Source organism: Globicephala melas, chromosome 20 (genome assembly GCF_963455315.2).
Source record: "Globicephala melas chromosome 20, mGloMel1.2, whole genome shotgun sequence".
NCBI classification, from domain to species: domain Eukaryota; kingdom Metazoa; phylum Chordata; class Mammalia; order Artiodactyla; family Delphinidae; genus Globicephala; species Globicephala melas.
In genome coordinates, this window is record NC_083333.1 from 38,669,897 (window position 1) to 38,697,024 (window position 27,128).

The 27,128-nt window shown below is 37.3% G+C and overlaps 1 protein-coding gene and 1 pseudogene across 9 annotated transcripts in view; both read left to right on the forward strand.

Annotated features, from left to right (window-relative positions):
- The first annotated feature begins 643 nt into the window (after window positions 1-643).
- The window catches only part of GPATCH8 (G-patch domain containing 8), a 98,409-nt gene continuing 71,924 nt past the window's right edge, over window positions 644-27,128 (forward strand). For 4 of the 9 annotated variants that reach the window (XM_060290252.1, XM_060290249.1, XM_060290254.1 and 1 more), the window contains exons 1-3: window positions 683-748; window positions 24,796-24,870; window positions 25,845-25,879. Coding sequence is in view for 2 of the 9 variants with exons in the window: in XM_060290248.1 (XP_060146231.1) it covers window positions 704-748; window positions 24,796-24,870 (120 nt within the window). In the remaining 7 variants the exon portion in view is untranslated. Of the gene's footprint in view, window positions 749-24,795; window positions 24,871-25,844; window positions 25,880-27,128 lie in introns of those variants that run through there. The other 5 variants (XM_060290248.1, XM_030848979.2, XM_060290253.1 and 2 more) reach the window with 3 other exon arrangements.
- LOC132594176 (protein BEX3-like) lies at window positions 16,496-16,889 on the forward strand (annotated as a pseudogene).

Below are 27,128 nucleotides of genomic sequence, written 5' to 3' on the forward strand. Positions count from 1 at the left end.
AGGCTGCAGGCCCCTTGCTGTTCCTTGGGTCAAAGGTTGCTTCACAGGTCGTTCCTTTCACCACCGCCCCTCAGTTTTGTTTTTTGTAGCACTGGTTAATTTTTAAAATTATGTTATTATATTATCTGATTATCCTCACTGGAATGTAAGCCCTATGAGAGAAGGGATCTTTCCTGTCTCGTGCGCCGTTTAATCCTCAGGGTGAACCTGGGATTCGAAACTAAGTCTGACTCCAAATTCCGCGCTTTCAGCCACTACATTATGCTGCTATTTGGTAAAGAAAGCAGAGGATGGGCTTCTCCGTTTTCAGGCAAGCAAGAGTGCAAAAAGAGATACCCTACGGGGAGAAGGGAGCAGGTTGAAAACATCCGGCCCTAGAAGCGCAGCGCCCTCTCGTGACCTTTCTCTCCGGAAGCGTTTGCAGCCCTCTGGCGCGAGTGCGCACGCGCGGCCGCCGGGGTCTCTCTCTGGGTCGCGCGCGAAGCGGGGACGTGAGGGGAGGTTCCGCCTCCAGGGTAGAAAGGCGCCTGCGCCGGCGGTGCTCCGGTCGGGACGCGCATATCTCGCTTCCTCCCTCCCTGACCTGTACGCGGGTGGGCGTGGGAGGAGGCGGGGAACACTGGAGGGGAGCGAGGGGGCGGGTGTCGCGGGAGGGAAGGAGCGAACCGGAGAGCGTCGTCCTGAGAGGAGTGAAGGCGGCAAAATGGCGGACCGCTTCTCCCGCTTCAACGAGGACCGAGACTTTCAGGTAAACACGGGCGTCGCCGAGGTCCGGGGAAGGCGCTGGCCGAGCCGGAACCTCCTCATCCCTCGCTCCCAGCTCGCTTTCTCTCCGAGGTCTGCTCCGGCTTCCGAAACGGCTCCCTTTTCTCCCTCCTCTGATTCCTCAAGGGGCCTCCCGGTTTGAGGCGAGGCCGCATCTCCTCTCACCCCGTATCCTCTTACCTCTTTACCTCAGGCCGCCGGGTTTACGGCCTCGGCCTGTTCGGGCTGCGGGTTTGGGAGCCCCAGCCTGGCTGCTGGGGGTGGGAGGAGGGCTGTGCTGCCCTCGGGTGTGCCCAGCGTGTTGCGGGCGCTGGGCTGTCTCCCAGGGGACACGGCGGGTTGGGTTGGGGTGGGAGGGCGGGCTTGGGGCGAGTGTTGCTGAGACCGGGGCTCCCGAACCCCTGGATTTTGCTCGCACGGCCCTTCTTGGGGTCCTTCCCCCTCTTTCCTCATTGTAACAGATAAATCCCTTTCATTGTCTATGTTTCCATATCCTCACCCGGAGAAAGAGGGCTTTAGTTATCAGACGCCTTCTTGGTTAGTCAGACATTGAGATTTCTCCGGGCGTAAATGTTGCTGTTGTCATTAGACCATTAAATGGGCTTGGAAAACAGTAAGTTACAGGATGATGGTCGATGTAAGCTTAGCCCTAAATCCTACCTCGAGAGATTTGTAAGAAGCGTCCTGATGATGGACTACAAGCAGGTGATGACTAGTACCAAAAGCTTGATTTTTCTTTCTTCAGTTGCAGCCGTTGTATGGAAAAATGTCCTTGCCGTGGCAAGCATTATTGAGGAAAAAATTAAGGCCAAATTAGAACAACACGTCTTTCGGCTGTTTCGAATACCTTCCAGTTAAGCATTGTTACCGCAGCAGTTTCGGGTACTAAAAGGGATTTAGTAGAGATGGGTTTAAAATACATCCTCAATCTCAAAGAAACCACTGCATTACTACCGCATATCCTGGCAACAGCAGTTTGGGTCAGGGGATGCCGAGCTCAAATTATTATCCCGCTGCAGATCTTTCTCAGGGTAACACGGGAATACACGGGATAGGTTTCGGAAGGCAGTTTGAAGGCTTTAAATTCCCCGAGATGTTTGGGTTGGTAAATAAACAGGTAAAACAGTTAAGCCAACACTGTTAACAATCTAGTGCCTAGAACGCTTATGAGAAGTTTTGCAGCAGTGAAGGATCTGGGGCTGTTGAAAAGCCTTGTGATCACGCGCCTGCTGATAGCTGCAGCACAACACAGGATCTCAAGGTGTTTAAGGCTATAATGCAGGTCCTGGGAAGTTGGAAGCCATCAGTTCATATTAGCCATTTGAACCCTGGGAGAGGTGATTTTTTGTTTGTTTGTTTTAGGGAGCATCATAAAACATGAGTAGGCTGCAAGATGTGTGGGATTTATTGGTAGTTTTTTAAGGAGACATGTTGGTAAGAAATCCTCAAGTGCTTTTCAGAGGAGAGAATTTGAGGATCACTTAATAAAATTGAAAATAAATAATATGGACAACTAAGTTTTGAGGGGAAATGTTTGTCAACCACAGGATTTCAGCAGTCAAACAAACAGGATTTGCAGGGCCTTGAAAGATTTTGAAAACTGGGGAGCAGAGTATGAATGCCGTCACCTGAAAAAACTGAGAAAGCCTCTACTTTTTCAAGTAAGATGACTTTCTCTTTTGATGCTGTAGTTGCGTTTATATAAGATCTGCTTTTGGTTGCTTGGTAGCCCTTTGAAGATACTACATATATTTTATGCACTGCTTTTATATTGGAATACCCAATTCCTGCTGTATTGGGTCAGCCAGGTAAATATTGGTATTTAAAATTCGGATGTCCCAGCATTATGGATAAATAGGGCATTGGTAATGAAAAACTTTTAGACAATTACAGGATAATAAAACTTCTGTAAATTATTGTGCTAACATTAAAAAAAATCATTCATTTAAAAATACTTAAAAGTACTGTTTTCTGGATGTTTTAATAAAAGGGAAAATATAGATTGATTTTCATTAATGATGTCATTTGATTTAGTTATTGGAGAGAAGACATAATAGGATGCTCCTGCATATAATATATCTGAAACGTTGTTCAAGGTCAGGTTATTCAAAATTAACTGTGGCCTTCTTTTAAGGCTTTAAGTGATAAATGAGGTGAAGCTAGTAAGTACACTTGAAAACAGATCCAAAGTAGGTTTCCAGACACAGTGCACAGATCCTGTTGCTTTAAACAGATCTTTTTCTAGTACTGGAAATTTTTCTGTGCACCTCCTCTGGTAAGTTCTAGATGATTATCATTTTCTTTGCCTTTAATTTGGCAAGATAATTTAGAATTTCACTCTTTGCCAGTTTACCATCAAGTGCAAATTTTGGGGAGTTTGAATACTGTCTCTTGAATTTAGTATGGAGTCAGAGGTGGCTTCACTCTTAGATTTTGTGAACACTTAAAGTTTCAAAGGTGTCTTGTATAATATAGTGAGGAGCTTAACTGGTATGCCACTTGAAGCACTTATGAATATAAAGAGTAATTATTATCAGGGACATATGTTTGAAAACATTTGATAACTTCATTTTAATAAACAGGTACTATTCTATGAGCTTTATGTGTGTTATCTCATAATCTTCACAATAACTCTAGGAGGTAGACACTATTACTCTCATTTTCAAATGAGGCAGCTCAGGCACAGATAATTAAATAACTTGGCCAAGTATACGCAGCTGGTAAATGGCAGAACCTGGATTCAGACTTTGGCTTTTTGACTTTTGAACCTGTGCCCATGACCATTATCTCTACTGGCAATTATGTATTTTATATAACTGTAATCGAGTCATCAAATGTGTAGGATAAACTTATAGGTCACAAAGAATAAATGAGCTTTTAGAGAGGTGATACAATTACAGTTTTTACTCTGTTCCGTTTTGTGCAGATCTGTTTCTCGTTGGTCTCCCAAGGCTTCTAGGGAGGCTCCTGACAGTAGTAAGTTACACCTTGTTGTACAGGATATATTGTTAACTTGTTTTAGTTCAGACATTCTTTTGTGTACCCCTTTTAAGTGGTATTTTATCTTTGGAAGTCTTTGTGATTTAGGCTGATGTATTTATTTTTTTAATGTTTTAAGAGTTTTAACTACTCCTTTAAGAATCTGACCTCAATTTCTGAATGAGACATGACTTCTGCCTACGTTTACCAGATTAAGGCATACTTGTTCACAGATTGAAATGTTACACAAACTAATGGAAAATAACATAGTATAATTTACAATATAGATGTGTTCAGCACTTTGAACTACAAGTTCACTAAAGAAAGTATTATTTGTACAGTGATGTACAGCTATGAGGTGTACACACTGCTTAGCATTTAGTGGTTGCGCAGCTATTAGCGATGATGCAGCTGAATGTTAGTGAGGAAATGTTCTTCAGCTTGTGTACCTGCAGAGGACTGGTGATTTAGAGTAGCCTCTCATTTCTTCTTGTTCTGAATGTATTCTGCATTAGATTTCTAATGAAAAGGAGCTACAATAATAGATCAGTGAGTGATAATGAGAGAAACAACTATCTTAAAGGTGATAATAAAAATGTAAAAATTACTCAAGAACTTCCTATAACCTATATAGTAATCATAATGGTACACAGCAATAAGCAAGTCATGTATTACTTTTATGTAGTATGTTTGTAGGATTCCTTTTTGTGTTTCATATATGATACCAGGATGTGACCTTCAGATAATTCTTAATTGAGACCATTAAGTCAGGAGGTTTACAGTTTTAAAATATTTAGGTCATAGAAATATATTAATATATTTTCTGTGTGGGTCTGTGTAATAGAGTTGGCATTCTAATGCAGGCATGCCAGAGATCGCACATGGGCAAGTGTTCTAATCTCTGTTTCCTGTGTTTCCTATCATCTGAAAGATGCCACTAGCTATGAAAATCATTGTCAGCTTTGCTTGGGAGACTGAAACTTATGCAAAATCATTACTGTTTCGTTTCCCATATACATTATGATAGGTGGAAAGGATTGGAACCAAGGCTGTACAAATTTCAAAATACTGATGATGAAGTGGCATGATTATTATTAGCAGATGCAAAATTATTGGTTAGTATATTCTCAAGGGATCAAGAGTGGCCAAAGAAAGGTCAGCATAAAGGAAAGCTCTCTGGTGGTGATTTGAAGGGTAGAGGGTATATATTTAAGGCAAAAGGCACTTAAAAACGTGGGGCATATTAAGGAATAACATCATAGAGACACTTATAATTTGCGTTGAAGGGAGGATGGGGTTGGCGAGAAGTGTGATCATAGGGCTCCATGTGATGGTACCCTTGTTTATTTGTTTTCAAAGTAGGCATGGAAGACCAAGAAGAAACAAGTAAGATCTAGACAAATATATCGTTAGGCTGAGTGCCGTCAAAATTATAGAAAAATAGGTGTCCCTGTTGTATTCCTTCCTTTTAGTCTGTATGTGTCACAGAATTCTCATTAAAGTACTGCGAAGGATTCTTTTATCACATTTTCTCAGGTCTTTAAGTTATATAACCAGAACTAAAGTTTGTGACTTAAAAATTTTTTTTAACGTATATAATTAGCTATCCTGATTGTGCTGCTTCATTGCTGAGATAATTTCCATATAAATTCAGTCTATTTGGGTACATGATAAAATGAATAAAGAACAGTCTGTTTTCTTGATGTGGTCAAGATTACCATTTTTGGAAAAGTTGTAGCAGAAGTTCATGAAATCTTGAATTATGGATTTGAAACCCATGTAGAGGTTTCATTTTTGTTCTTGTGATTTAATAAGTTTCTAATATTTTATTAATGAAAATGAATTCCAGCTTGAGGTAGACATCCAGTTCTTGAATTCTATTCAAATTCCTTCCTGAAACAACTTGGTACTTTATGCCTGGCATTCTCTTTTCATATTAGCATTGCCATTTAGTATTAAGTGAAAGCTGACTCATGGCAATTACCAAAGGAATTACAAATGACCACCACAAGTCCTGAAAGAAGGCATTGATTTGATATTGCAGTGAATACCAGAAGATGTTGTAATGATTTTCCAGTTATAAGAAATGAATTGTCCATTTAACTTGGAAGTCTAACCAAATGTGCTTAATGCATATTGTATTAATCAGTGCAAAAAATTAAATATGCTCAGGCTGAATATACCATGTTGTCATTCTTACACAAAATGATATCTTTGGGATTTAACATACACTTAGTATTTTATACTAATTTAGGAATGTATGGGGAAAAAGTATAGCTAAAGTTGGTTTGGCATTGTACATAGGTTAATAGCACATAATGTTTTAGTAAGTGCTATAGAGAGTAAGAAATTAAAGTTAGGACCCAAAACCACGAGTTTCCTGTTTCTTGCCTTAATTCTTCTTCTTACTGACAATCTTAGGGTAAGATAAATCTTGTGTTTTGTGTCAGTCAAGCAACCAGAAAGTTATCTTTGTAATATTACATTTACTCTCATCTCGTGAGGTTCCAATTATTTTTTGCCATCATTGCCACTCTTTAGCAATTACATTGATTTCGAGAGGGAATTTCAATTTATTGCTGTGTTTTATAGAACTGAAATACAAAATAGCTCTCCAGGTTTAAAGTTGTAATAGAGAAAAGTCATTGATCATGGTGTTTTTTTTTAAAAAAAAATAAATTTATTTATATATTTTTGGCTGTGTTGGGTTTTTGTTGCTGCGCGGGGGCTTTCTCTAGTTGCGGCAAGCTGGGGCTACTCTTCGTTGCAGTGCGCGGGCTTCTCATTGTGGTGGCTTCTCTTGTTGTGGAGCAGGGACTTTAGGCGCGTGGGCTTCAGCAGTTGTGGTGCACGGGCTTAGTTGCTCCGTGGCATGTGGGATCTTCCCAGACTAGGGCTTGAACCCGTGTCCCCTGCATTGGCAGGTGGATTCTTAACCACTGCGCTGCCAGGGAAGTCTAATCATGTTTCGTATCTGACATTTTAAATAATGATTGTTGGAAAAGTTAGTGTTCGTATCTCATGGTTCATGTAATAGTATTTTTCCAGAGTTGATGAGAGAAGAACAGCTTAATTTTTCACCCTCTTTATAGGCAGTACTGATAAAAAATCAAGAAATTAATTTGATACTTTAGGTCTTGACTATAGAAGAAACTAAAGCTGATGCTTGTGGATTATATGCCGTAGTGTCAATAATTTCTCTTGTTGCTATGAGTAAAATTATGGAATAGTTTTAAAGAAGGGGCAAAAGTGGTTGAAAATTTAATTGGTTTAATACTACTTTAGGGTATCATCTGCACAAGAGATGCAAAGGAGTTTATTTACTTCAAGAATATTTTTTAGAATATAAGCTAATTTTAAAAATTGTTAAAACAATATTTGAATAGGGGTTGTACTAAGAATAGTATGTATGATTATGTGGCGGAGTTGGTTAAGAAGTGGTGTTAAAAAAAAAAAAAAGAAGTGGTGTTTTTCAAGGAGCTATTGTTTTAGCTGGAGAGATAACAAAAGTAATAATATTAAGTTTATTACACACAAGACTAGCATGATTATCAGATGAATAGTATTATAGTCAATAAATGCAAAACCCTAAGGAAAAGAGAGAGCCCTTAAAATGGAATAATTAGGTGTGCCTTTATGAAGAAATTAGCATTTAAACTGGGTCTTGAAAGATGGGTTTGCATCCTTGCAAAGGAAAAGAATGGGAGGCATTCAGTTGGAGAAAATAGGGTAAAAGTATAGAAGTGGAACTAGCAGAATTGTTTTTTGTAGGACAATGAATAAAACATTGGGAATAGGGGAAAAGTGAAAGCTGGGGATACAAAAGTAAGTTTTATTTTAATGCTGTAGCCAGGCATGTACTGGCTATTTAAGGTGTTGTTTAAGCAGGGGAATAGACATAGGAAGATTGATTTAGATACAGTTGTGTTAGATATGCTTTACATACAGTTAAAGCTGTGATAACCAGTCTCCATTAACCAAAATTAATGTGAGTGGGGGCAAGGGAGTAGAGGGCGTATACAAGGGCTATGTGATTTTAAGCGTGGCAGAGAGATAAGTGAGGACTTTTGGGGTGGAGGGTAGAGAAAAAAGTTGGATCAATGGATTGTAGGTTCTGATGGGGTTTAAGAATTGTTGGAGTGGAGGTACTAGAGGGAATGAGCTGGAAGGACAGAAGGTTGTGGTTGGAGAGCACAGTGTTTGAAGTAGAGATTATGGAAGGGTTGAAATTATTAGTAATGACCATGAGAGTGAAATGGCTAAGGTAGAATGGAGGTCAAGATCATTATAGGAAAGGAAGTTAGGGAACTGAGGCACCAGGGTGTTGTAAAATCATCTAACCTGGATATTAGAATGGTAATATTGTGTAGTTGCATAGTCATGGTTTAATAAGTGCCCTTGTATACATTCTTGTCTAATTCTCCCAGTAACTCAGCAAGATAAGTAGTATAGGTAGTAAGTCTTTCATAGATGAAGAAACTGAAGATAAATTAAGTATTTGCCTAGTACAGAGCTGAGTTTTGAACTTTAATCTTCTGATTTCTTTTGTAGCATTCTTTCTGCTGTGGTACATAGTTTGGCCTCTTTTTGAGGAGATGAGTGTTGGTATTGTCTACATTATGCAAAGCATTGTTTCTCTTTAATACATAGCAGCATTTTCTACCAGTTAACTAACTGGTAGGAAATAGTTGGTATGCTTATCATTAAATATTTTTTTTCCCAGAACCATCTCAGCTTAATTGGTTCTTCATGACTTCTTGCTTGCCTTTTTGCTGTTTATAGGCCTACCAGAAATTCCATTCCATTTCCCAAACATTTATGGAGTGCCTGTTTGTTAGCACAGCATCATAAAAAGATAAGAAAATAAGATTTTTAAAAAATTAGTCCATTTTGTTAATTTGTTCCAGTAAAAGAGTAGATGGCAGAGAAGAGTGGTACTTCTACTGGGTACTGTCAAATTAGGGTACCAGAAACTTATCCATGACCATTATAGCATCAAAAGTTGACTGCTGTGGAATCTAATGATGCTACTGTCAGCTACTATTTTTTGAGTAGTTTTACATGCCAGGCCTCGTGCCAAGGCGTTTTGGAGATATTTATCTAATCTAAGTAACCATCCAAACCAGGTGGTGGTATCCTTCATTTTACGTAAGAGAAAACTGAGAAATTGAGGCCACACAGTAAACTCAGTTTTGAACCTTGTTTTCTCCTAAAATATGACTTTTCCTGTCTTTCCTGATTGTTTCAAGTATAAGATACAAACGCACTAACTTGGTTTCTAAGACTCTTAAGCATCTGGTGCCATTGTAACAGGTGTATTTCTTTTCTTCCCCCTCATTGTCCTGTCCTGCCATTTTGTAGTTTATGTTATTATCTGGACATGCTAGGCTCTTTCATTGTTTTTTGTTTTTGCATATGCTCTTACCTGCCTGGAATTCCTACTACTCCTTCTTTTTTTTAAAAAAAATATTTATTTATTTATTTATTTATTTGGTTGCACCAGGTCTTAGTTTCGGCAGGCAGGTTCCTTAGTTGCAGCATGCGTGTGGGATCTAGTTCCCTGAGCAGGGATTGAACTCAGGCCCCCTGCATTGGGAGCAGGGAGTCTTATCCACCACGCCACCAGGGAAGTCCCCTTACTACTCATTCTTCAAGACTCAGTTTGCTGTTGTCTCTGTCGTCTTCCCTAGGCAGAGTTAGTTGCTTCGTTTTCTGTGCTCCCACAGCACTTTGGTCATATTTCAGTAACAACACTTTTATTAGTAATAGTAGTAGCTAACAGTACAGAGTGCTCTCTGTTAGGTACTGTGGTATGCATTATTATATTATGTAATCCCCTGGTAAGGTGGGTTTTATTTTTATCCCCATTTTACAAAAGAAAAACTTACCCACTTCACACAGCTAGTGAGTCGAAGAAGTAGGTTTCAAGTAGTTTGGACCAGTCTCAGCCTTTAACCACTGTGTTGTTTTATTTCTCCTACAGTATACTTTGTAATACTTATTATAATACTTATAATTTATCTCATCTCCCTGGACGTGGAACTCCTTGAATGCAGTCTTTCTTGTTTTATTCATTTTTCTAGTATTGAGTCAGGGTCTGGCACCTACAGGTTGCTCAGGTATTTGAATTAATGGTTAAGTAGAGGCATGTATGTAGGAAGGAAAGACTTCATAGAGTCTAAGAAGAATGTCCAGACTTGGTGGCTCAGCTTCCTGCTGTGCTGTGGATTATCTAGGTTGACCTGTTAGTTCTGTAACATCCTAAAGCCAGTTGAAGGATATTTCAAGTGTGGAGGTTGTCTTACGGAGAGTTATAATCTCACTTTATTTTATATTGTATATAATTTCAGCAATCTTTTAGTTGTGAGTTTCCTTTTGTGTGACACATTGTACATACACATTGTTTTTCCTTGGACTAGTGCAGAATTTTTGTCAAACGTCTAAATAGATAGACATTTATCATACCAGCCAGTGGTGAAAAATAATAAGCATTGCTATGGGTCTCAGAGGACTTCTTTTTTTTAAATTAATTAATTTATTTTTTCTATCTATTTATGTCTATCTTTGGCTGCGTTGGGTCTCCATTGCTGCGCGTGGGCTTCAGTAGTTGTGCCACGCAGGCTCAGTAGTTGTGGCGCATGGGCTTAGTTGCTCCGAGGCACGTGGGATTTTCCCGGACCAGGGCTCGAACCCGTGTCCCCTGCATTGGCAGGTGGATTCTTAACCACTGCGCCACCAGGGAAGCCCCTCAGAGGACTTCTTAACTATTGTCTCCATATCTTTTTGAATGCCTCAAAAATGGTTTACTGACTTTGCCTGCATTTCTGAAAGAGGTCGACTTCTCCTATGCGGTTTTAAAAAGTTCCTAATTTTTCAGTGTAATGAGTTTTTGGAAACCAGTCCTTTCTTGTTCTAGTCAAATTATCCAGAAAATTTGATATGTCAAACAGATGTACGTGTATTTTTAGATGAGTGTGTGATATGCTTATACCCTTGACTCAGTGTAATGTGTTTTCAAGTTCTTAGATATTTACTGAGATGATTTAGCCAGTTATCTTTCCTACCAGATTACATAGAGTTAAGTTTTATAAGTGAATTTATTCTTCTGGGTTACTGACTGGCCTCAACAGTGCCTTAAAATAATAATTCATTATTTTGTAACTCTTTAAATCTCAAAACCTATGCAGTAATACTGTAGTGTGATCATCTGGAATTTACAGCTGGGGAAACAGGCCTAAACCCAGAGAGTGGTTTGGTAATCTGCCCAAGGTTATACAGCTAGCAGACAGTAATGATTTGATTTCTGGTGTCTCTGACTTCAGAGATCTTTGGCTTTACGATAATATACTGGAAGGCACTGGAAATCAGACTATATCATTAAGAAAACAGTAGTGAAGAACTGGGGTTTTTGAGGAATTGACCACAATGGTGTTTCTGTCTACTTTCTAAATTGAAATAAATTTTAAATATACTAATAAAAAAACAATAATCCCCCAGAATGTCCTTTTTTTTTTTTTTTTTTTTCTGACCAAGCGGCTTGTGGGATTTTAGCTCCCCAACCAGTGATAGAACCCGGGCCCTTAGCAGCGAAAGCATGGAGTCCTAACCACTGGACTGCCAGAGAAATCCCAGAATGTCCATTTCTTTTTGGATAGGTTTTTCATCCTGAGACATTTTCTTTCTGAATTAAGATAATACTAGAATTAGTTTATTTGGAATGAGTAGGGCAGAGGGAGACAGACATGAATTCTCATATTTATTTGTTGACAGAGGAGGACTGTTTTTATTCATAGATGAAATATGAAGCTGTTCTGTATGGCTCTGTCTGCTAAACAAAACTATTTTTGGTCCATGGCAGGTGGAATCAGCATCATTATACGTTTTGTATTTAGAAAGTCCAGATTATAAACAAGTATGTTATTTGAGTTGTGATGTAGGACTGTGATTAATATATACACTTGGAGACATTAGACAATCTCTAAGGGGCTAATGGTAAATACAGTACAAAAGATAAATTTTGGTTGGGGAGATTTGGAGCAGAGAGACAGGAACATCTACAGTATGCAGCTAAATAGCCAGAGCCAGGTGCTAAGATAGGGTTGGCATGAGTGGTACAATAAACTGCCAAAGATAAAACTTTTAAACTTGGCTCATACGTAGTCTAGATAGGAAAAGCCAGACAGGATTTAAAATCTCAGTCTGTATAATCCTTGTGTTAATGATTGATTTGACTATTCAGATCAGAACTTTGGATCTGCCGACTTTGTGAGTAATGTTTTTCTTTTTTTTTTTAAGAAATGGTATTAAATTTTAATAGTCATAGGAATATGGAAGAGACTCACCTCTTTAGGGTCTTAAATATTGTGTTTTGCTATTTGAAATTATGGGCTGTTTGTTGTGATCCTTAAAGAATTGTCCCACACTTTTCTTTAGCTCTTGTTTTCCCTATTAATTACCATATAGTTAACCACTGGAAAAGGTACAGCTGTGGGATTATGTGGATTCCGAAATTAGCACTGGTTAGCAAAAAACAAGATTATTTATATGGATAAATTTAGGGCAACCCCTGTCTCTATTTATATTTAAATGATCACTACAGCTAAATTTGTAATGAGAAGTTTCCACATTTGTCCTGTGCTTGGAAGCAGAATCCTTGACCTGTAAGGAACTAGAGCTACCATGTACTTTAATGACACGCAGGTCAGTTTCTATTCATTTGTAGTTAGACCTACCACAAGTTGATACTTTTTTGAGAGAAGAAGCAGTTGAAAGAAAGTCAACTGGGTGTATGTATACATGTGTGTGCATTTAAAAATCTTTGACACATTTTTTGGTGTGTGCGTGTCTGATCTTTTTGAACTTACATTTCTGATCAGCATAAATGAAAAACTATATTTGAATTCTGAAAGCAGGTAATATTTAGAAAGGAAGAGTTGATTTAGACAATGGAATAAGTGTTCAAAGCAGTCATCATTGAAACCAAATTTTAAGAATGCTCTAACATAGGATCTGTGAATTTTCACTAGGGTGACCCAGTGTTTGGTTTATGCTTCTTGTCCTGGCTAATTAATAACGATTAGCACTCCCTTTTACTCTCAGAGTGCCCTGGTTTGTATGATACGATCATTTTACCTCTAACGGGATTTGAGAGATCTAAATGTGGTTTTGAAAGCAGGGTAAAGCAGAAAAAATTACTTCTCTTCAAATCCCTGTTGAGGTCTTCAGATAATCGGATGCTATAGACTATTTTTGGAAAGAAGGATCTTAGTTCATCTGAATGACTTGAAAAAAATTTTTGTGGGGGAGAGAGGCAAGAAATAAAATATCATTATCATCATCATCATCATCATCATCATTGCTACTACTATCATAGTTTGTGCCCTGGGAGTTTGAAATCACTTTTTATATCCCTTCCTTTGTTCTTCATTTTGCTTTTCTAGTAACGACATTCAGAAGGGACAAAAGGATTCAGAGTGAAAAGTTAAACCGCTTAACCTCAAAGACAACCACTATTTCCAATTATATGTGGGTTCTTTCAGAGTTACTTAATATATACAAGCATTCTCCATTCTACCTTTCCAACGGTAGCATGCAAGCACATTTTTCAGCACTCTAATTGTTTTCTCATAATAATATGCTTTCAATAATAATAATAACTAAAAGATTTTTGTTTTTATTTTAAACTAATTTATTTTAAACTTATTTTAGACATATGGAATGGTCCCAAAAATAGTATAGAGGGTTTTGGTATATCACTCACCCAACTTCTCCTGCTATAGTATTTGTACAATAACCATAATATAATTATCAAAACTAGGAAATTAACATTGGTAAAATAATATTAACTAAACCATAGAGCTTATTTGAATTTTACTACTTTTTCTACTGATGTCCTTTTTCTGTTCCAGAATCCCATCCAGGATTCCACATTGATTACATTTAGCTATTCTTGTCTCCTCTAATGTATAACACATCCTCAGTCTTTCCGTGTCTTTTGTGATAACTAGGTTTTTGTTTTTGTTTTTTAATTTTTATTTGGAGTATAGTTGATTTACAATGTTGTGTTAGTTTCAGATGTACAACTATACATATACATATATCCACTTTTCTTTTTTTAAAGATTCTTTTCCTATATAGGCCCTTACAGAGTATTGAGTAGAGTTCCCTGTGCTATACAGCAGGTTCTTATTAGTTATCTCTTTTATATATTGATAACTAGGTTTTGACTAACTCTGCTTTCTATAGGGAATATTATTTCAGAATTATGGAGGCAAGGTTATTTTTTTAAATCTTTGGGCTTTGTATGGGAATGTAGTGGAAGGAATATGAGACTAAGAATCAGAAGCCTTTGTGAATTTGTGACAATCTCTGTATCCGTTTATGTATCAGTTCTCTTGTTTGTAAAATAGTGATGATAAAAAAAAAAAAATCCCCTAAATTCAGCTGATTCCCAGATCCTGTATTGAGTATCTTACGAGCTTATCCTAATAACCTTAGGATGAGGTTTCTAAAGGTATTTTATAAAACTAAAAGAAGCTGTACGTGTCTGTGTGTATGGAGTGGTATTGACCCTTCCCAAAACTTTTTTTTTTAAATAAACCTTTTATTTTAGTACAGTTTTAGATTTACAGAAAGATTGCTAAGATAGTACAGAGTTCATATATATACACATAACACCTCATATACTTTGTGCCCATTTTCCCCTGCTGTTAACATTTTACATTAGTATGGCATATTTGTACTAAAGAGCCAATATTGATATAGTAGTAGTAGTAGTAGTAGTAGTAGTAGTAGTAGTAGTAGTAGCATTTGGCCTCACCAAGAGGCATGTGGGATCTTAGTTCCCTGACCAGGGAACGAACCCGCACCCCCCTGCATTGGAAGCGTGGAGTCTTAACCACTGGACTGCCAGGGAAGTCCCTTAATACATTATTATTAACTTTATTCAGATATCCTTAGTATTCCCCTAATGTCCTTTTTCTATTCCAGGATCCCATACAGGATATCACATTACATTTAGTTGTCATGGCTCCTTAGACTCTTCTTGACATTGAGCAAAAATTTAGTTAATGTTATAATTGTCATTAATTTTGAGTAATTAATACTTAATAAGTATTTCAATTTATCATAAGTACCTATATATATTCTCTAGCTCAGTGGGGCCCTATGCTTATGTTTATTGTATATTTGTTTAATCTTCTAAAGCAAACCCTTTGACTTGTACATTTGTGTTTGGGGCATTGTTAGATAAATTTATGACTTACTTGATATAAAAGCCTTCATTAGGAGCATGGATCCAAAATTTAACGTTGTTCCTATAGGTAAGAAAGATTTGCTTTAAATGATCTGTTTCGGGGGAAACAAGGGACTGCTTGCTTCCTTTGCTAAAGAAAAAGGAAGAGTTTCATATATCTTCTTTGACCACCTTCATGCCCAACAAAAATATAGTCCTTCTTAACTCTTCTTTGAGGAAGGAGCTATCTAGTCTTCAAGGCAATTCCCTCCAAATCTCCATTGTCTTTGATCTTTTCCAGCTCCCCCTTTGTTTTCTGTATATTTGGTCCTCCTCCCCACTTCCTTAAAAAAACTTAATGAACAGTTTTAAAAAGCAAATCTTACTATACTACTCTCTTTCTTAAAGACCTCCACTAGCTGCATATAGCGTAAATCATAGATCAGAGAATAAATCCTGTGCTCTACAAAGCCAGCCTTATACTTTTCAGTAGAAGAGTAGAAGAGTCTCCACACTCCACCTGCACCTGGCTATGATCCAGCCCCCTTCCGCTTTGAAGTCTTGCTTGATACTCCTAGTCTGTGCTCCCCCAGCTCTTCATTTACATCTCTGTTATGGCACTTAACCATATTGTAATTCACTGTTGAGCTATTTCCTTCTCCATAAGGCATATTCCTTAAGTCCAGGCACTCTTTCTTTATCTATGTGTCCTGTGCCAGAACACTTCCTAGTAGATGACAAAAAATTAGTGAATATTACGTGTTGGGTTAGAATAACATGTCCTTTTATGTAAATAAAGAGAGAAGAGGCTTGTTTATACAAGATGATTTTTTAACTGTTGTAAGGACTCAGTATTTCCACATCCTTGCCCTTGTCCCCTAATTTTTTCAGTCTTTTGAAGGTGATTTGTGGGATTCCCTGGTTGTCCAGTGGTTAGGACTCAGTGCTTTCATTGTGGTGGCCTGCGTTCAATCCCTGGTCAGGGAACTAAGATCCCACAAGCTGCGTGGTGTGGCCGGGAAAAAAAAAAAAAAAAAAAAGGTGATTTGCACTGTTCAAATTATGCCCTTAATGGGGTGTTTTTTGTAAAATACTTTTTCCCAGACATTCTGTTAGACTCAACTTGTAGGTAGAACTTTAATCTTATTCCTAGACACATGTAGTCCAATAGCCTCTTGTCACAGGTAAGGAAGCTTTGTGCTAATAACGTCTTTAATTTTTTAGAACATTGTGCCCCCTTTATTAAAATGTATTATTAAAAACAGTAATACAGGGAGTTTTCTGTGTGTGTGCTTGAGGCAGGAGGGGTGCACTCCTGCTGCACTGGCTACAGGAGTTGGGGGGTGAGCTTGGCGGTGACGTGGTGCCCTCACATGACTGGGAGTTGCAGAGCAAAGCAGCCTTCATCCCTCCAGGGAAAGTGGAGCAGGTCTGTGGGTATAAGTGTTGCGGTAGTGCACTCGTGGCGAGAATCGGAGAAGCAAGAGACAGCAAGGATAGGCCTAGGAAAATGAAGAAATGGAGCAGCCCATGCAGAATGGAGAGGAAGACCCCCGCTTTGGGAGGGGGCGAAGGCCACCAGCCAGCAGGAAATAATACACAGGGAAAGGCTCTCCGAGTTGCCTGTAATTTCCAGTGGGCCATACCCAGTAGACAGGTCAGTGATGGGATGGGTGGAGATGGAAATGTGAATGGACGGGATGAGAGAAATCAGGAGAAAACTTAGGGAGCTGCAGTTGAGGAATTGTCTTTGTATACTTGTAGGGGAGATCTCTAATCACCATGACCATCATGATGAATTTTGCCTTATGCCTTGACTCCTGCCATTTCCCTTGAGATTAATACTGTGATTCCCAATGTTGTTTTCTTTTTCCTTTCATTTTCCTGATATGCCTTTACTGATCCGTTTGCTGTGAACCTTATATTTCCATGTGTCAGGTGTTACCAGCTTCTAATTAGAGATTGCCTTGGCACCCAATCTAAGTTTTTCTGTCAACAGTACAGTTTCACCCATTCTCCTGGAAAAATGTAAAGTTAATAAAACAATTAAAAAGTTCTAAAAAAGCAAAAAAAAACCAAACCCCCAAAACGAAAACAGAACAAGTAGTACAAATATAAAAGTGGATACTGTTTAAAAGTTCAGGCTACATTGTAACAAAGTAAAAAGTGAAAGTGCTGCATTCTCCATTTCATTTCTTAGAGGTAATCATTGTTATCAGTTTTACAATTTTGTAGTCAGTTTTTTTTTTTAAATAAATTTATTTATTTATTATTTATTTTTGGCTGTGTTGGGTCCCCGTTGCTGCGTGCAGCTTTCTCTAGTTGCGGTGAGCGGGGGCCACTCTTCATTGTGGTGCGCAGGCTTCTCACTGCAGTGGCCTCTCTTGCTGCGGAGCTCAGGCTGTAGGCGTGTGCGCTTCAGTAGTTGTGGCTCGCAGGCTCTAGAGCGCAGGCTCATAGGCTTAGCTGCTCCGTGGCATGTGGGATCCTCCTGGACCAGGGCTTGAACCCGTGTCCCCTGCATTGGCAGGCGGACTCCCAACCACTGCACCACCAGGGAAGCCCTGTAGTCAGGTTTTAAAATGGACATACTGTTTTGAAGAAATGCTTTAGAAATTTTGACTACGGGTTTACTCAAGTTATTAACTTTTTTTGTTGCTACTTACAAAAAAATATAGACTTTATTTTTTAGAGCAGTTTTAGATTCACAGCAAAGTTGAGCTCAAAGTTCAGAGTTCCCATATATCCATTCCCCCCTTCACATCAACTGTCATCAGCAATTCCCACCAGAGTGGTACATTTGTTACAAGAGGTGAACCAACATTGACAAATGATTATCAACCAAGGTTGTAGTTTACATTAGGGTTCACTGTTGGTGTAGTTCAGTGGTTTTGACAAATGTAGTATAATGACATGTATCCACCATTATAGTATCATACAGAACAGTTTCAGTGTCCTAAAAATTTCCTATGCTCCATCTATTTATCCCTTCTTCCCCTTTAAGCCCCTGGCAACCAGTGTTTTGTTTTGTTTTGTTTGTTTGTTTAACTGTTTCCATAGTATTGCTTTTTCCAGAATGTTACATATTCGGAGTCATAACAGTATTATAACCTTTCAGGTTGGTGTCTCTCACTTAGTATTAATAATATGTATTCAAGATACCTCTGTATCTTTTTGTGGCTTGATAGTTCATTTCTTTTTAGCGCTGAATAATATTCTATTGCATGGATGTACCACGGTTAATCTGTTCGTCTATTTGACATCTTGGTTGTTTCCAAGTTATAGCATTATGAATAAAACTACTATAACTGTCATGTGCAGGATTTTGTTTGATAAAAGTTTTAAACGCATTTGGATACCAAGGAATGCAATTGCTGGATCGTGTGGTAAGGCGGCTATGTTTAGTTTTGTAAGAAACTGCCAAACTATCTTCCAGAGTATTATTTTGCTTTCCCACCAGCAGTGAATGAGAATTCCTGTTGCTCCCACATCCTTTCTAGCATTTGGTGTTTTCAGTGTCTTGGATGTTAGCCATTCTAATATGTAGTGGTATTTCATTTTAACTTGAAATTCCCTAACGAAATAAGATGTTGAGCATCTTTTCATATATTATTTGCTATATGTATATTTTCTTTTGTGAGGTATCAGTTTAGATATTTTGCTCAGTTTTTAATTGAGTTGTTTTCTTATTGTTTGAGTTCTTTGTATATTTTGGATAATAGCCCTTTATCAGATGTGTTTTTTTTGCAGATATTTTGTCCTGATTTGTGCCTTGTCTTCTTATTCTCTTGACAGTGTCTTTCACAGAGCAGAAGTTACACATTTTAATAAAGTCCAAACTTATAAATTATTTCTTTCATGTATCATGCCTTTGGTGTAGTATGTAGAAAGTCAATACCAAACCCAGGGTCACCTAGATTATTGCTAGCTTTTACTTGATTTTCATGTCATCACGTTTATTTTGGTGGTAGATGAAAGATGTTTTATGCTTCACCACCAAGGATTATTGGCTTTGTGGTTAACATTTTGCTTTTGTGAAAATTGATGGTAATTATGTTTTTGTAGTAACAAATTTTAAATGTCAGCCTTTTTTTTCTATAGGGTACATTTAATTCAGTTTAAATCTGCAAATTCGTGGAATTTTAGACCAAGAAACAACATAAAAGAGTGTCTAGTTCAAATTCATTTTATAAATGAGTACAGAATGGATGAGAACTATAACATGATTTGTATGAGATCAAACAGCAAATTAGTAATAAAAATAGGACTTAGGGCTTCCCTGGTGGCGCAGTGGTTGAGAGTCCGCCTGCCGATGCAGGGGACACGGGTTCGTGCCCCGGTCCCGGAAGATCCCACATGCTGCGGAGCAGCTAGGCCCGTGAGCCATGGCCACTGAGCCTGCGCGTACAGAGCCTGTGCTCTGCAACGGGAGAGGCCACAACAGTGAGAGGCCCGCATACCACAAAAAAAAACAAAAACAAAAAAACAAAAAACTAAATTTTAGATGTTTTTCTTCAGGTATACTTACCAGCTCCTGTCACATTTGCTTAACACTGCTTAATTCTTGTCCACATAGTCTTACACAGTCTTTTTGATTTTTTCCCCCTTCCATTTAATTTCAAATTAACATATTTCTATATAGTTTTAAAACTTTTGTGATGACTCCCTAATTGTTGCATTAATAAAATAGTATTAAGCTCTTCCCCTGTTGGACATTAGTTTCTACTTTTTAAAATATAAAAGAAGTGTTACCGTGAATATCATCTGCAATTTAAATTTGTAATAGCTGTGGAAAATGTGATATTCTTCTCCCAGTGTTCCCCCTCTTACCTTTTCCTTCTGGGAAAAAAGTCACAAAGTAATGCAGCATAATGCATAACTATATTTATTTATTTAAACATTTTTTAAAATTACTTTTTATTGGAGTATAGTTGCTTTACAATGTTGTGTTAGTTTCTGCTGTACAGCAAAATGAATCACCTATACGTACACATATATCCCCTCTTTCTCAGATTTCCCTCCCATGTAGGTCACCACGAGCACTGAGTAGAGTTCCCTGCTCTACACAGGAGGCTCTCATCAGTTGTCTACTTTGTACATAGTATCAGTAGTGTATATACGTCAGTCCCAATCTCCCAATTCCTCCCACCATCCCCTTCCCCCTTAGTATCCATAAGTTTGTTCTCTACGTCTGTGTTATAACTATATGTATTTTTGAATCAACACTATTTAAAATACATTTCTGGGGAAATATTTTAAAATCTATTTTAAAGTGGTATTGATTCAAAAATACATATAGCTTTCATTTTAAATATTGAGAGGTAAACATAAAATGATTATGATTTCTATTAGGGTATGAGTATTAGAGTATTTAAGTATAAAGTTCAAAAGAAAAAAAATATGCAGTTAAAAACGGGGCCTCCATCTCATCTCTTGTCTCTTAGACACTTAGGTTTCTGAGTTAACCTCTAGAATCAGCCTCGTATGTATTCTAGAGCTGTCTATGCATGTTTTTTACTTTGTTTTATTTAATTTTAAAAACTATCAGTAATATTGATTTTTATTTTAACACATGTATAGATGCAAGTAACTACCACTATAGTGTGTTTACAGAATAGGATTTAAGCTTTTTTAATGCTTAAAAAATATTTTTTTTAAGGGTGGAAATGTAGAAATACTGGCTTTTCCCACCCTTTTTCAGTTTTTTTAAAAAATTAAAGTATAATTAAGATATAGTGAAATTCACCCATTTTATTTATTTATTTATTAAAAATTGAAGAATAGTTGGGGCTTCCCTGGTGGCGCAGTGGTTGAGAGTCCGCCTGCCGATGCAGGGGACGCGGGTTCGTGCCCGGGTCCGGGAGGATCCCACATGCCGCGGAGCGGCTGGGCCCGTGAGCCATGGCCGCTGAGCCTGTGCATCTGGAGCCTGTGCTCTGCAACGGGAGAGGCCACAACAGTGAGCGGCCTGCGTACCGCAAAAAAAAAAAAAAAAAAAAAAATTGAAGAATAGTTAATTTACAGTGTTGTTAGTTTCAGGTGTACAGCAAAGTGATTCAGTTATACATATAAATATTCTTTTTCAGATTATTTTCCATTATAGGTGAAATTTACCCATTTTAAATGTGTATAGTTTGTGTTTTAACAAAATGTGTCATAGGGGACTTCCCTGGTGGTCCAGTGGGTGAGACTTCACCTTCCAGTGTAGGGGGCCCAGGTTCAATCCCTGGTTGGGGAACTGGATCCCACATGCATGCCGCAACTAAGAGTTCATATGCTGCATCTAAGAAGTCCCGTGCAGCAACTAAGACCCAGCACAGCCAAAATAAATAAATAAATAGGTAAATAGATAGATAAATAAATAAATAAATATTTTTAAAAACTGTATCATAGTGTAGCCACCACCACAGTCTACAGCTCCTGTCAACCACTGGTCAGTTTTATTTTCTCTAATTTTGCTTTTTCCTCATGCTATATAAACAAAATGACACTTCAGTATGGTTTCTTTCACTTAGCATAATGTGTTTGAAATTCATACATGTTTTTGCTTATATGAGTAGTTTTTTCCTTTATATTGCTGAAAAATAGTCCATTGTACGGGTGAACCATAGTTTTTAAATCCATTTCCCAGTTGAGGGACATTTAAGTAGTTTCCAGACATTCACAGGCAGGTTTTGTGTGAACGTAGGTTTTTCCTTTTACTTGTGTAAATACCTAGGGACAGTATTGATGGGTTATTTGCTAAGTGTATGTTTAAGTTTATAAGAAACTGCCAAACTGTTTTCTAATGTGGCTGTACCATTTTACATTCCCACCAGCAATCTATGAGAGTTTCTGTGCAATTCCATCAGCACTTGATATTGTTGGGGGGTTTTTTTAAGCTATTTTAATAGGTGCATAGTGGTATCACCTTGTGATTTTAGTTTGTATTCCCCTAATGATTAATGATGTTGAGTGCTTGCCATCTATATATATTCTTTGGTGAAATGTCTGTTTAAATCTTTGCCTACTTTAAAACTGAGTTTTCTTATTATTGTGTTTTGAGAGTTCTTTATGTATTTTGGATACAGGTCTTTTGAGATTTGTGAATATTTTCTCCCAGTCCAGGTTTTCAATATTTTCTTTTATAGATTGAGCTTTTGGGGTTGTATCTTAAGAAATCTTTGTCTCGCCCGAGGTCACCAAGATTTTCTCCTGTATATTTCTTCTAGAAATTTTATAATTTTAGGTTTTACATTTAGGTCTGTGATACATTTTGAGTTATATTTTTATTATGGTGTGAGGTATGGATTGAGGCTCATTTTTTTGCATATGAATACCTAGTTCTAGCACCATATGTTGAAAATACGTATTTCTCTGTTTTTGAACCTTTGTCAATCAATTAATCATAAATATTGTAAATCAACTGTACTTCAAAAAAACATAAATGTGTGGATCTTTTCCTGGACTCAAACTGTATTATTAATGCTCTTTTGTATTGTGTTAGATAGATGCAGAATGATTTGAAAACTTAGCTGTGTTTAGAATCTGGTATTTATGAACAGTAATTTGTAGGGAATTCTCTGGTGGTCCAGTGCTTAAGACTTTGCGGTTTCACTGCCGCCCCGGGTTCAATCCCTGGTCGGGGATCTAAGATCCCACATCCCGTGTGGTTCGGCCACCCAAAAAAAGATTTTGCTAATGATTCATGATCTATTTGGAAAAACTCGAGTTATTTCTCTTGTACTAAGGATGAACTGGAATGGGTTTTCCCAGATGGCATTTTCTTTTTTGTAGAATTACTTGGTAGTTCACTAATAATATCTGTTTAAGTGTTTGTGCTTTTATTATATCATTTTTGATAGTGATAAATTTGGGAGCAGTTCTTCTTTGATTTGAAACACGGTTGTCCTAAGTTAACTACTCTAAAGATTTAATTATTTTAAAAATAGTACCCAATTATTGTTGGTAGTTTGAGATTATTCTTTTTTTTGTTTTTTTTTGCGGTACGCGGGCCTCTCACTGCTGTGGCCTCTCCCGCCGCGGAGCACAGGCTCCGGACGCGCAGGCTCAGCGGCCGTGGCCCACGGGCCCAGCCGCTCCGCGGCACGTGGGATCCTCCCGGACCGGGGCACGAACCCGCGTCCCCTGCGTCGGCAGGCTGACTCTCAACCACAGCGCCACCAGGGAAGCCCGAGATTATTCTTTTAAAATTAGATCATATCAAGCTATAGAATGAAAGAGAACTATGAGATTTGGCTGGACATTGGTGTTCTATAATACTGTGAGGTTTGAGTTAATCTAATTATCTGGATATTTATTATTTCGGAATTTAGCTGTACTTTGCAATTAACACCTTTTAAGTAACTGTTAAACTTTTAAATGTTGGAATAGAAGTTAAAATGCCAAGAGGCAGGTGTTATTTTAAAGAGATCGTTGGACAAAATATTGAAGATTAAAACAGACTTTCAAGATTGATAGCTATTTTTTCACATTTTAGTGTTTGTTGATGATTGCTTTTTCTCATTCTTGGAAGGGATACCTGCTGTTAAATCCTATTCCATTTTTAAGATTAGCTTTTTGTCTTTGGAAACCCCACTCCTGTCCTATTACTCCTTTCTTTTTTTGGATAGACTCTACCACACAGTTTTATTATTTTTAATGTGGTAAAATACACATAACATAAAAATTTTCATTTTAATTATATTAAAGTGCACAGTTCAGTGGCATTAAATACATTAACAGTGTTGTACGACCATTATCACCACTGTCTAGTTGCAGAACTTTTTCTTCACTACAAGACCACCATTCTTCTCCTTAGGGACTTCACATTCTGGTGAGGGAAACAAGTAACCTAATGTTTATGATACAGTGTGGCAAACTATATGTTGGAGTTGCTATCATTAAGCTTTATTCTTTCAACTGAAATTTTACTTAGAAAAAGCAAAGTGATTTTTGGTTAGGTTAACATTCAAGTTGTCATACCACTCCACACCTGAATTAAATTTAGGCTAGACTGAAGTCTTTAGTCTTTTGACTTAGGTCAGTTCAGGACTCACAAATCCTCATACCCTCTACTTTGTAACACGAAGGAAACCGGAAAATTGATACTCTGATTTAAAGCCAAAGTATGGGCTCTTCCTTTCTCATGGAGCAGAGAAAACCAGGATTAGAGAGAATTTCCTAGTTGTCTGCACCTATCCTCAATTGAGCTGTTTTGACTTATTCTAATTGCAGTGACAGCTTGCTTGATTGTGGTCAAATATGGCATTATACAGGCATGCTTATCTCTTTTGGCAGATCATTAGAGGAATAGCTGTATTTGGGATACTGTGTCAAGAGATTGTTTCTGAATTCCTTGAAACTTTGGAGTTAGAACTTGATGATTTAAAGTTGAATGTTTTAGCAGTTTTAGTTAAAAGCAATGTTGTCAACATTGAACAGTATTGTGATACAGATTTTATTTGCATTCTGCCGTTAGGGTTTATTTTCTGTAGCACAAGATTGTTTAGGAAAAGTGAAACACAATACAGCCCTTTGTTTTTAAGATTCTGCAGTCTTCCTAATACAGTCAGCCTATGAAAGAGTTGATAGCCCAAATGGTTGATAATGTTTTAGTTAGCAGTTTCAATGTTCATCATAGGAAGACGAGTTCACATTATTAGATCTAGACTTCTGATTGTTTTTATAAATTTAAGAAAGTCTGAATTTGTGGCATAGTTTGATTGTTTACGGAAAAAGAATGAAAAGTTAAAATAACCCCTAGTTTGATTAGTTTTACTAATAATTTTGGCATTTATTGCTTTCAGAAAAAAATAACTGTTGTCTTGTTTTTTCAGGGTAATCACTTTGATCAGTATGAAGAAGGACATTTGGAAATTGAACAAGCATCACTTGACAAGCCTATAGAATCGGTAAGATCAGTGCTTAATTTTGGGTCACAGATAGGTAGTGTTCGTGTGACACTTGATGTGAATGAAGTTAAACTTATTAATAACTTATAGTACAGTTTAGAGGTCTTGCATGCCCTACAGTAATCAAATAGAATTTGGGTTGTAATCTAATATTTAATATGTTGGGAAATCAGTGAAAAATCTAGAGACAATTTAGAATTTCGATGGAAAAATATCATTTTTGGCCCATACTGATATCCTGTTAAAGATAGCAAGTTGAAGTTTAGTGTTTTTGTAAATTGAATAAAGGAGTAAAATGTATTTTGATCCTTTAAAAAGCTTCACCTTTCCTGGGCAACACAATCATGTGTGAAATGTTCCATTAGGAACAGTTAAGGACTAATATGTTTTATTTACCAGACTCTTGTGAAACATGGTAATTTTGGTTTCTGTGGCTTGAGATGTCTGGTGTTTGTCAAAAGTTGATTGTATCTTTTCACACAACTTAATTTTAAATATTGATGCAAAGCAATAGAACAAGGAGATTTATTTTCCTGACTCTTAACTTTTGAACATTATTTTTATTTTGAAAAGCCCTTTATTTTCAGATTACACAGCCCATTGTTAAAATGTCTAAACTTGTCAGTATTATCAGTATTTAATATTTGTGCTTAAGTGTACGTATTTAATAAGGGTTTCAGGAATTTATTGGTTAACTTGAATGAAAAATCATCAAAGAGAGAATCTCTATAGCAGTTAAGACATCCCCCTTCTCCCTTTAAGAAACACTAGCTTCTCCTCCTCCCTCAGGAAAATAAGGCAATTTAGAGAGCAGATATTTTAACTTTAGCTTTTATTTTCATAACTGTACCATAGTAAAGGATCAACATATATTTATGTTCCTAATTAGGTTGGTGTTGTGTGTGTTTGTGTGTGTGTTTAGATGTTTACAGAAATTTACACAACTTGGGGTGTTCGACATTTTTCTTCCACAGCAGTTGGCCCATATTAGCTAAGCAGCCATGATCTGGTTTGTATTGCACGGTCTGCCTTTTTTTAATTTCTTCTCTAGGGTTTCTTTCTCCCCCACCTCCCCTTCTTATTTCTGTTCTTCTGGTCCAGTGAACACTGCATATAGTACCTCTGTCTTAATGTGCTGGCATGATGCTAGACTTAGGCATGGCAGTAATTGATGACGCATGTGATAATGCTGCAGAGGGAGAATTCACACCTGATGTGCTGAAAGCCCAGTCTTGTTTTGATTTAAGGATAAAATGCCAAGCCCACTTTGCTAAGTTAAAAATCACTGAAGTTGTTGCCTTGTTCTATATCATCTTGGGAATTATCACAAGGTAGAGTTTTACAATAAAATCTGTAGGCTAGCTAGGTCAATACCTTGTACTTGAAAAATAATTTAATTTTTCCATTTTATTTAAATGTTTCTTTGGGTCAAAGTTTAAGAACAGATAGCTGTCAGAAGAAAGGTCCAAGTACCATATTCTACAAGGTACATGGTTGGTTAATATTATACAAGCTATAATTCTGTGGGTACTCTAACTCAACAGTAGCAGGAAATTTAGCTAGACTAAGTTTGCAGCCTAGTAGTCATTATTATTATACTCAAGAAAGTTTTTTTAAAAGCAGTAAATTAAATGATATTTAACATTTTAAAGCCTTCTTTTAGGGCTACCTTTAAAGATTTTTGGAAAAGTCATTCCTTTGGCATGTGGGACTAGTGCTCTTTTTGCTCTCACACTGTCCAGGAATTTTTCTAGCACATGTCATAGGGAGAACACTATCAGAATTCAGTCGGACTGAGTAATCTCAACAAGTAGGAGTGGAATTGATATATGCCTTATTTATTAAATGGTTATTATCTTCTCCACTAAAAATAGCAAATGGTATATAGTACTCAGACTAGATATTTATATTTTTATGAATAGTTACATGTTCAGAGATGTATATTAATAAATTATACTTACAATGAAAATTTACTCCGGAAACACATTAAAATATGCTTTATTTGTTTAGGTAGTAGGGGAGAGGAGCTTCATAGCCGACATGGTGTTAGATAGAAGTGGGACAAAAAGAGAGGGATTTTATTTCTGTTACCAAATCATTTGGGGATAAATTTAAAGTTTTAAAAGAAAGTCCTAAAATGATTGGCATCAAAATAGGTAGTGTAGTAACCCCCAAGTGCCCTATCACCTTAGGAATGCTCACCAAATAAGTGTATATTAGTTATATGTCTGGCTGGCTGGCTATCTTGTTGAGCTATC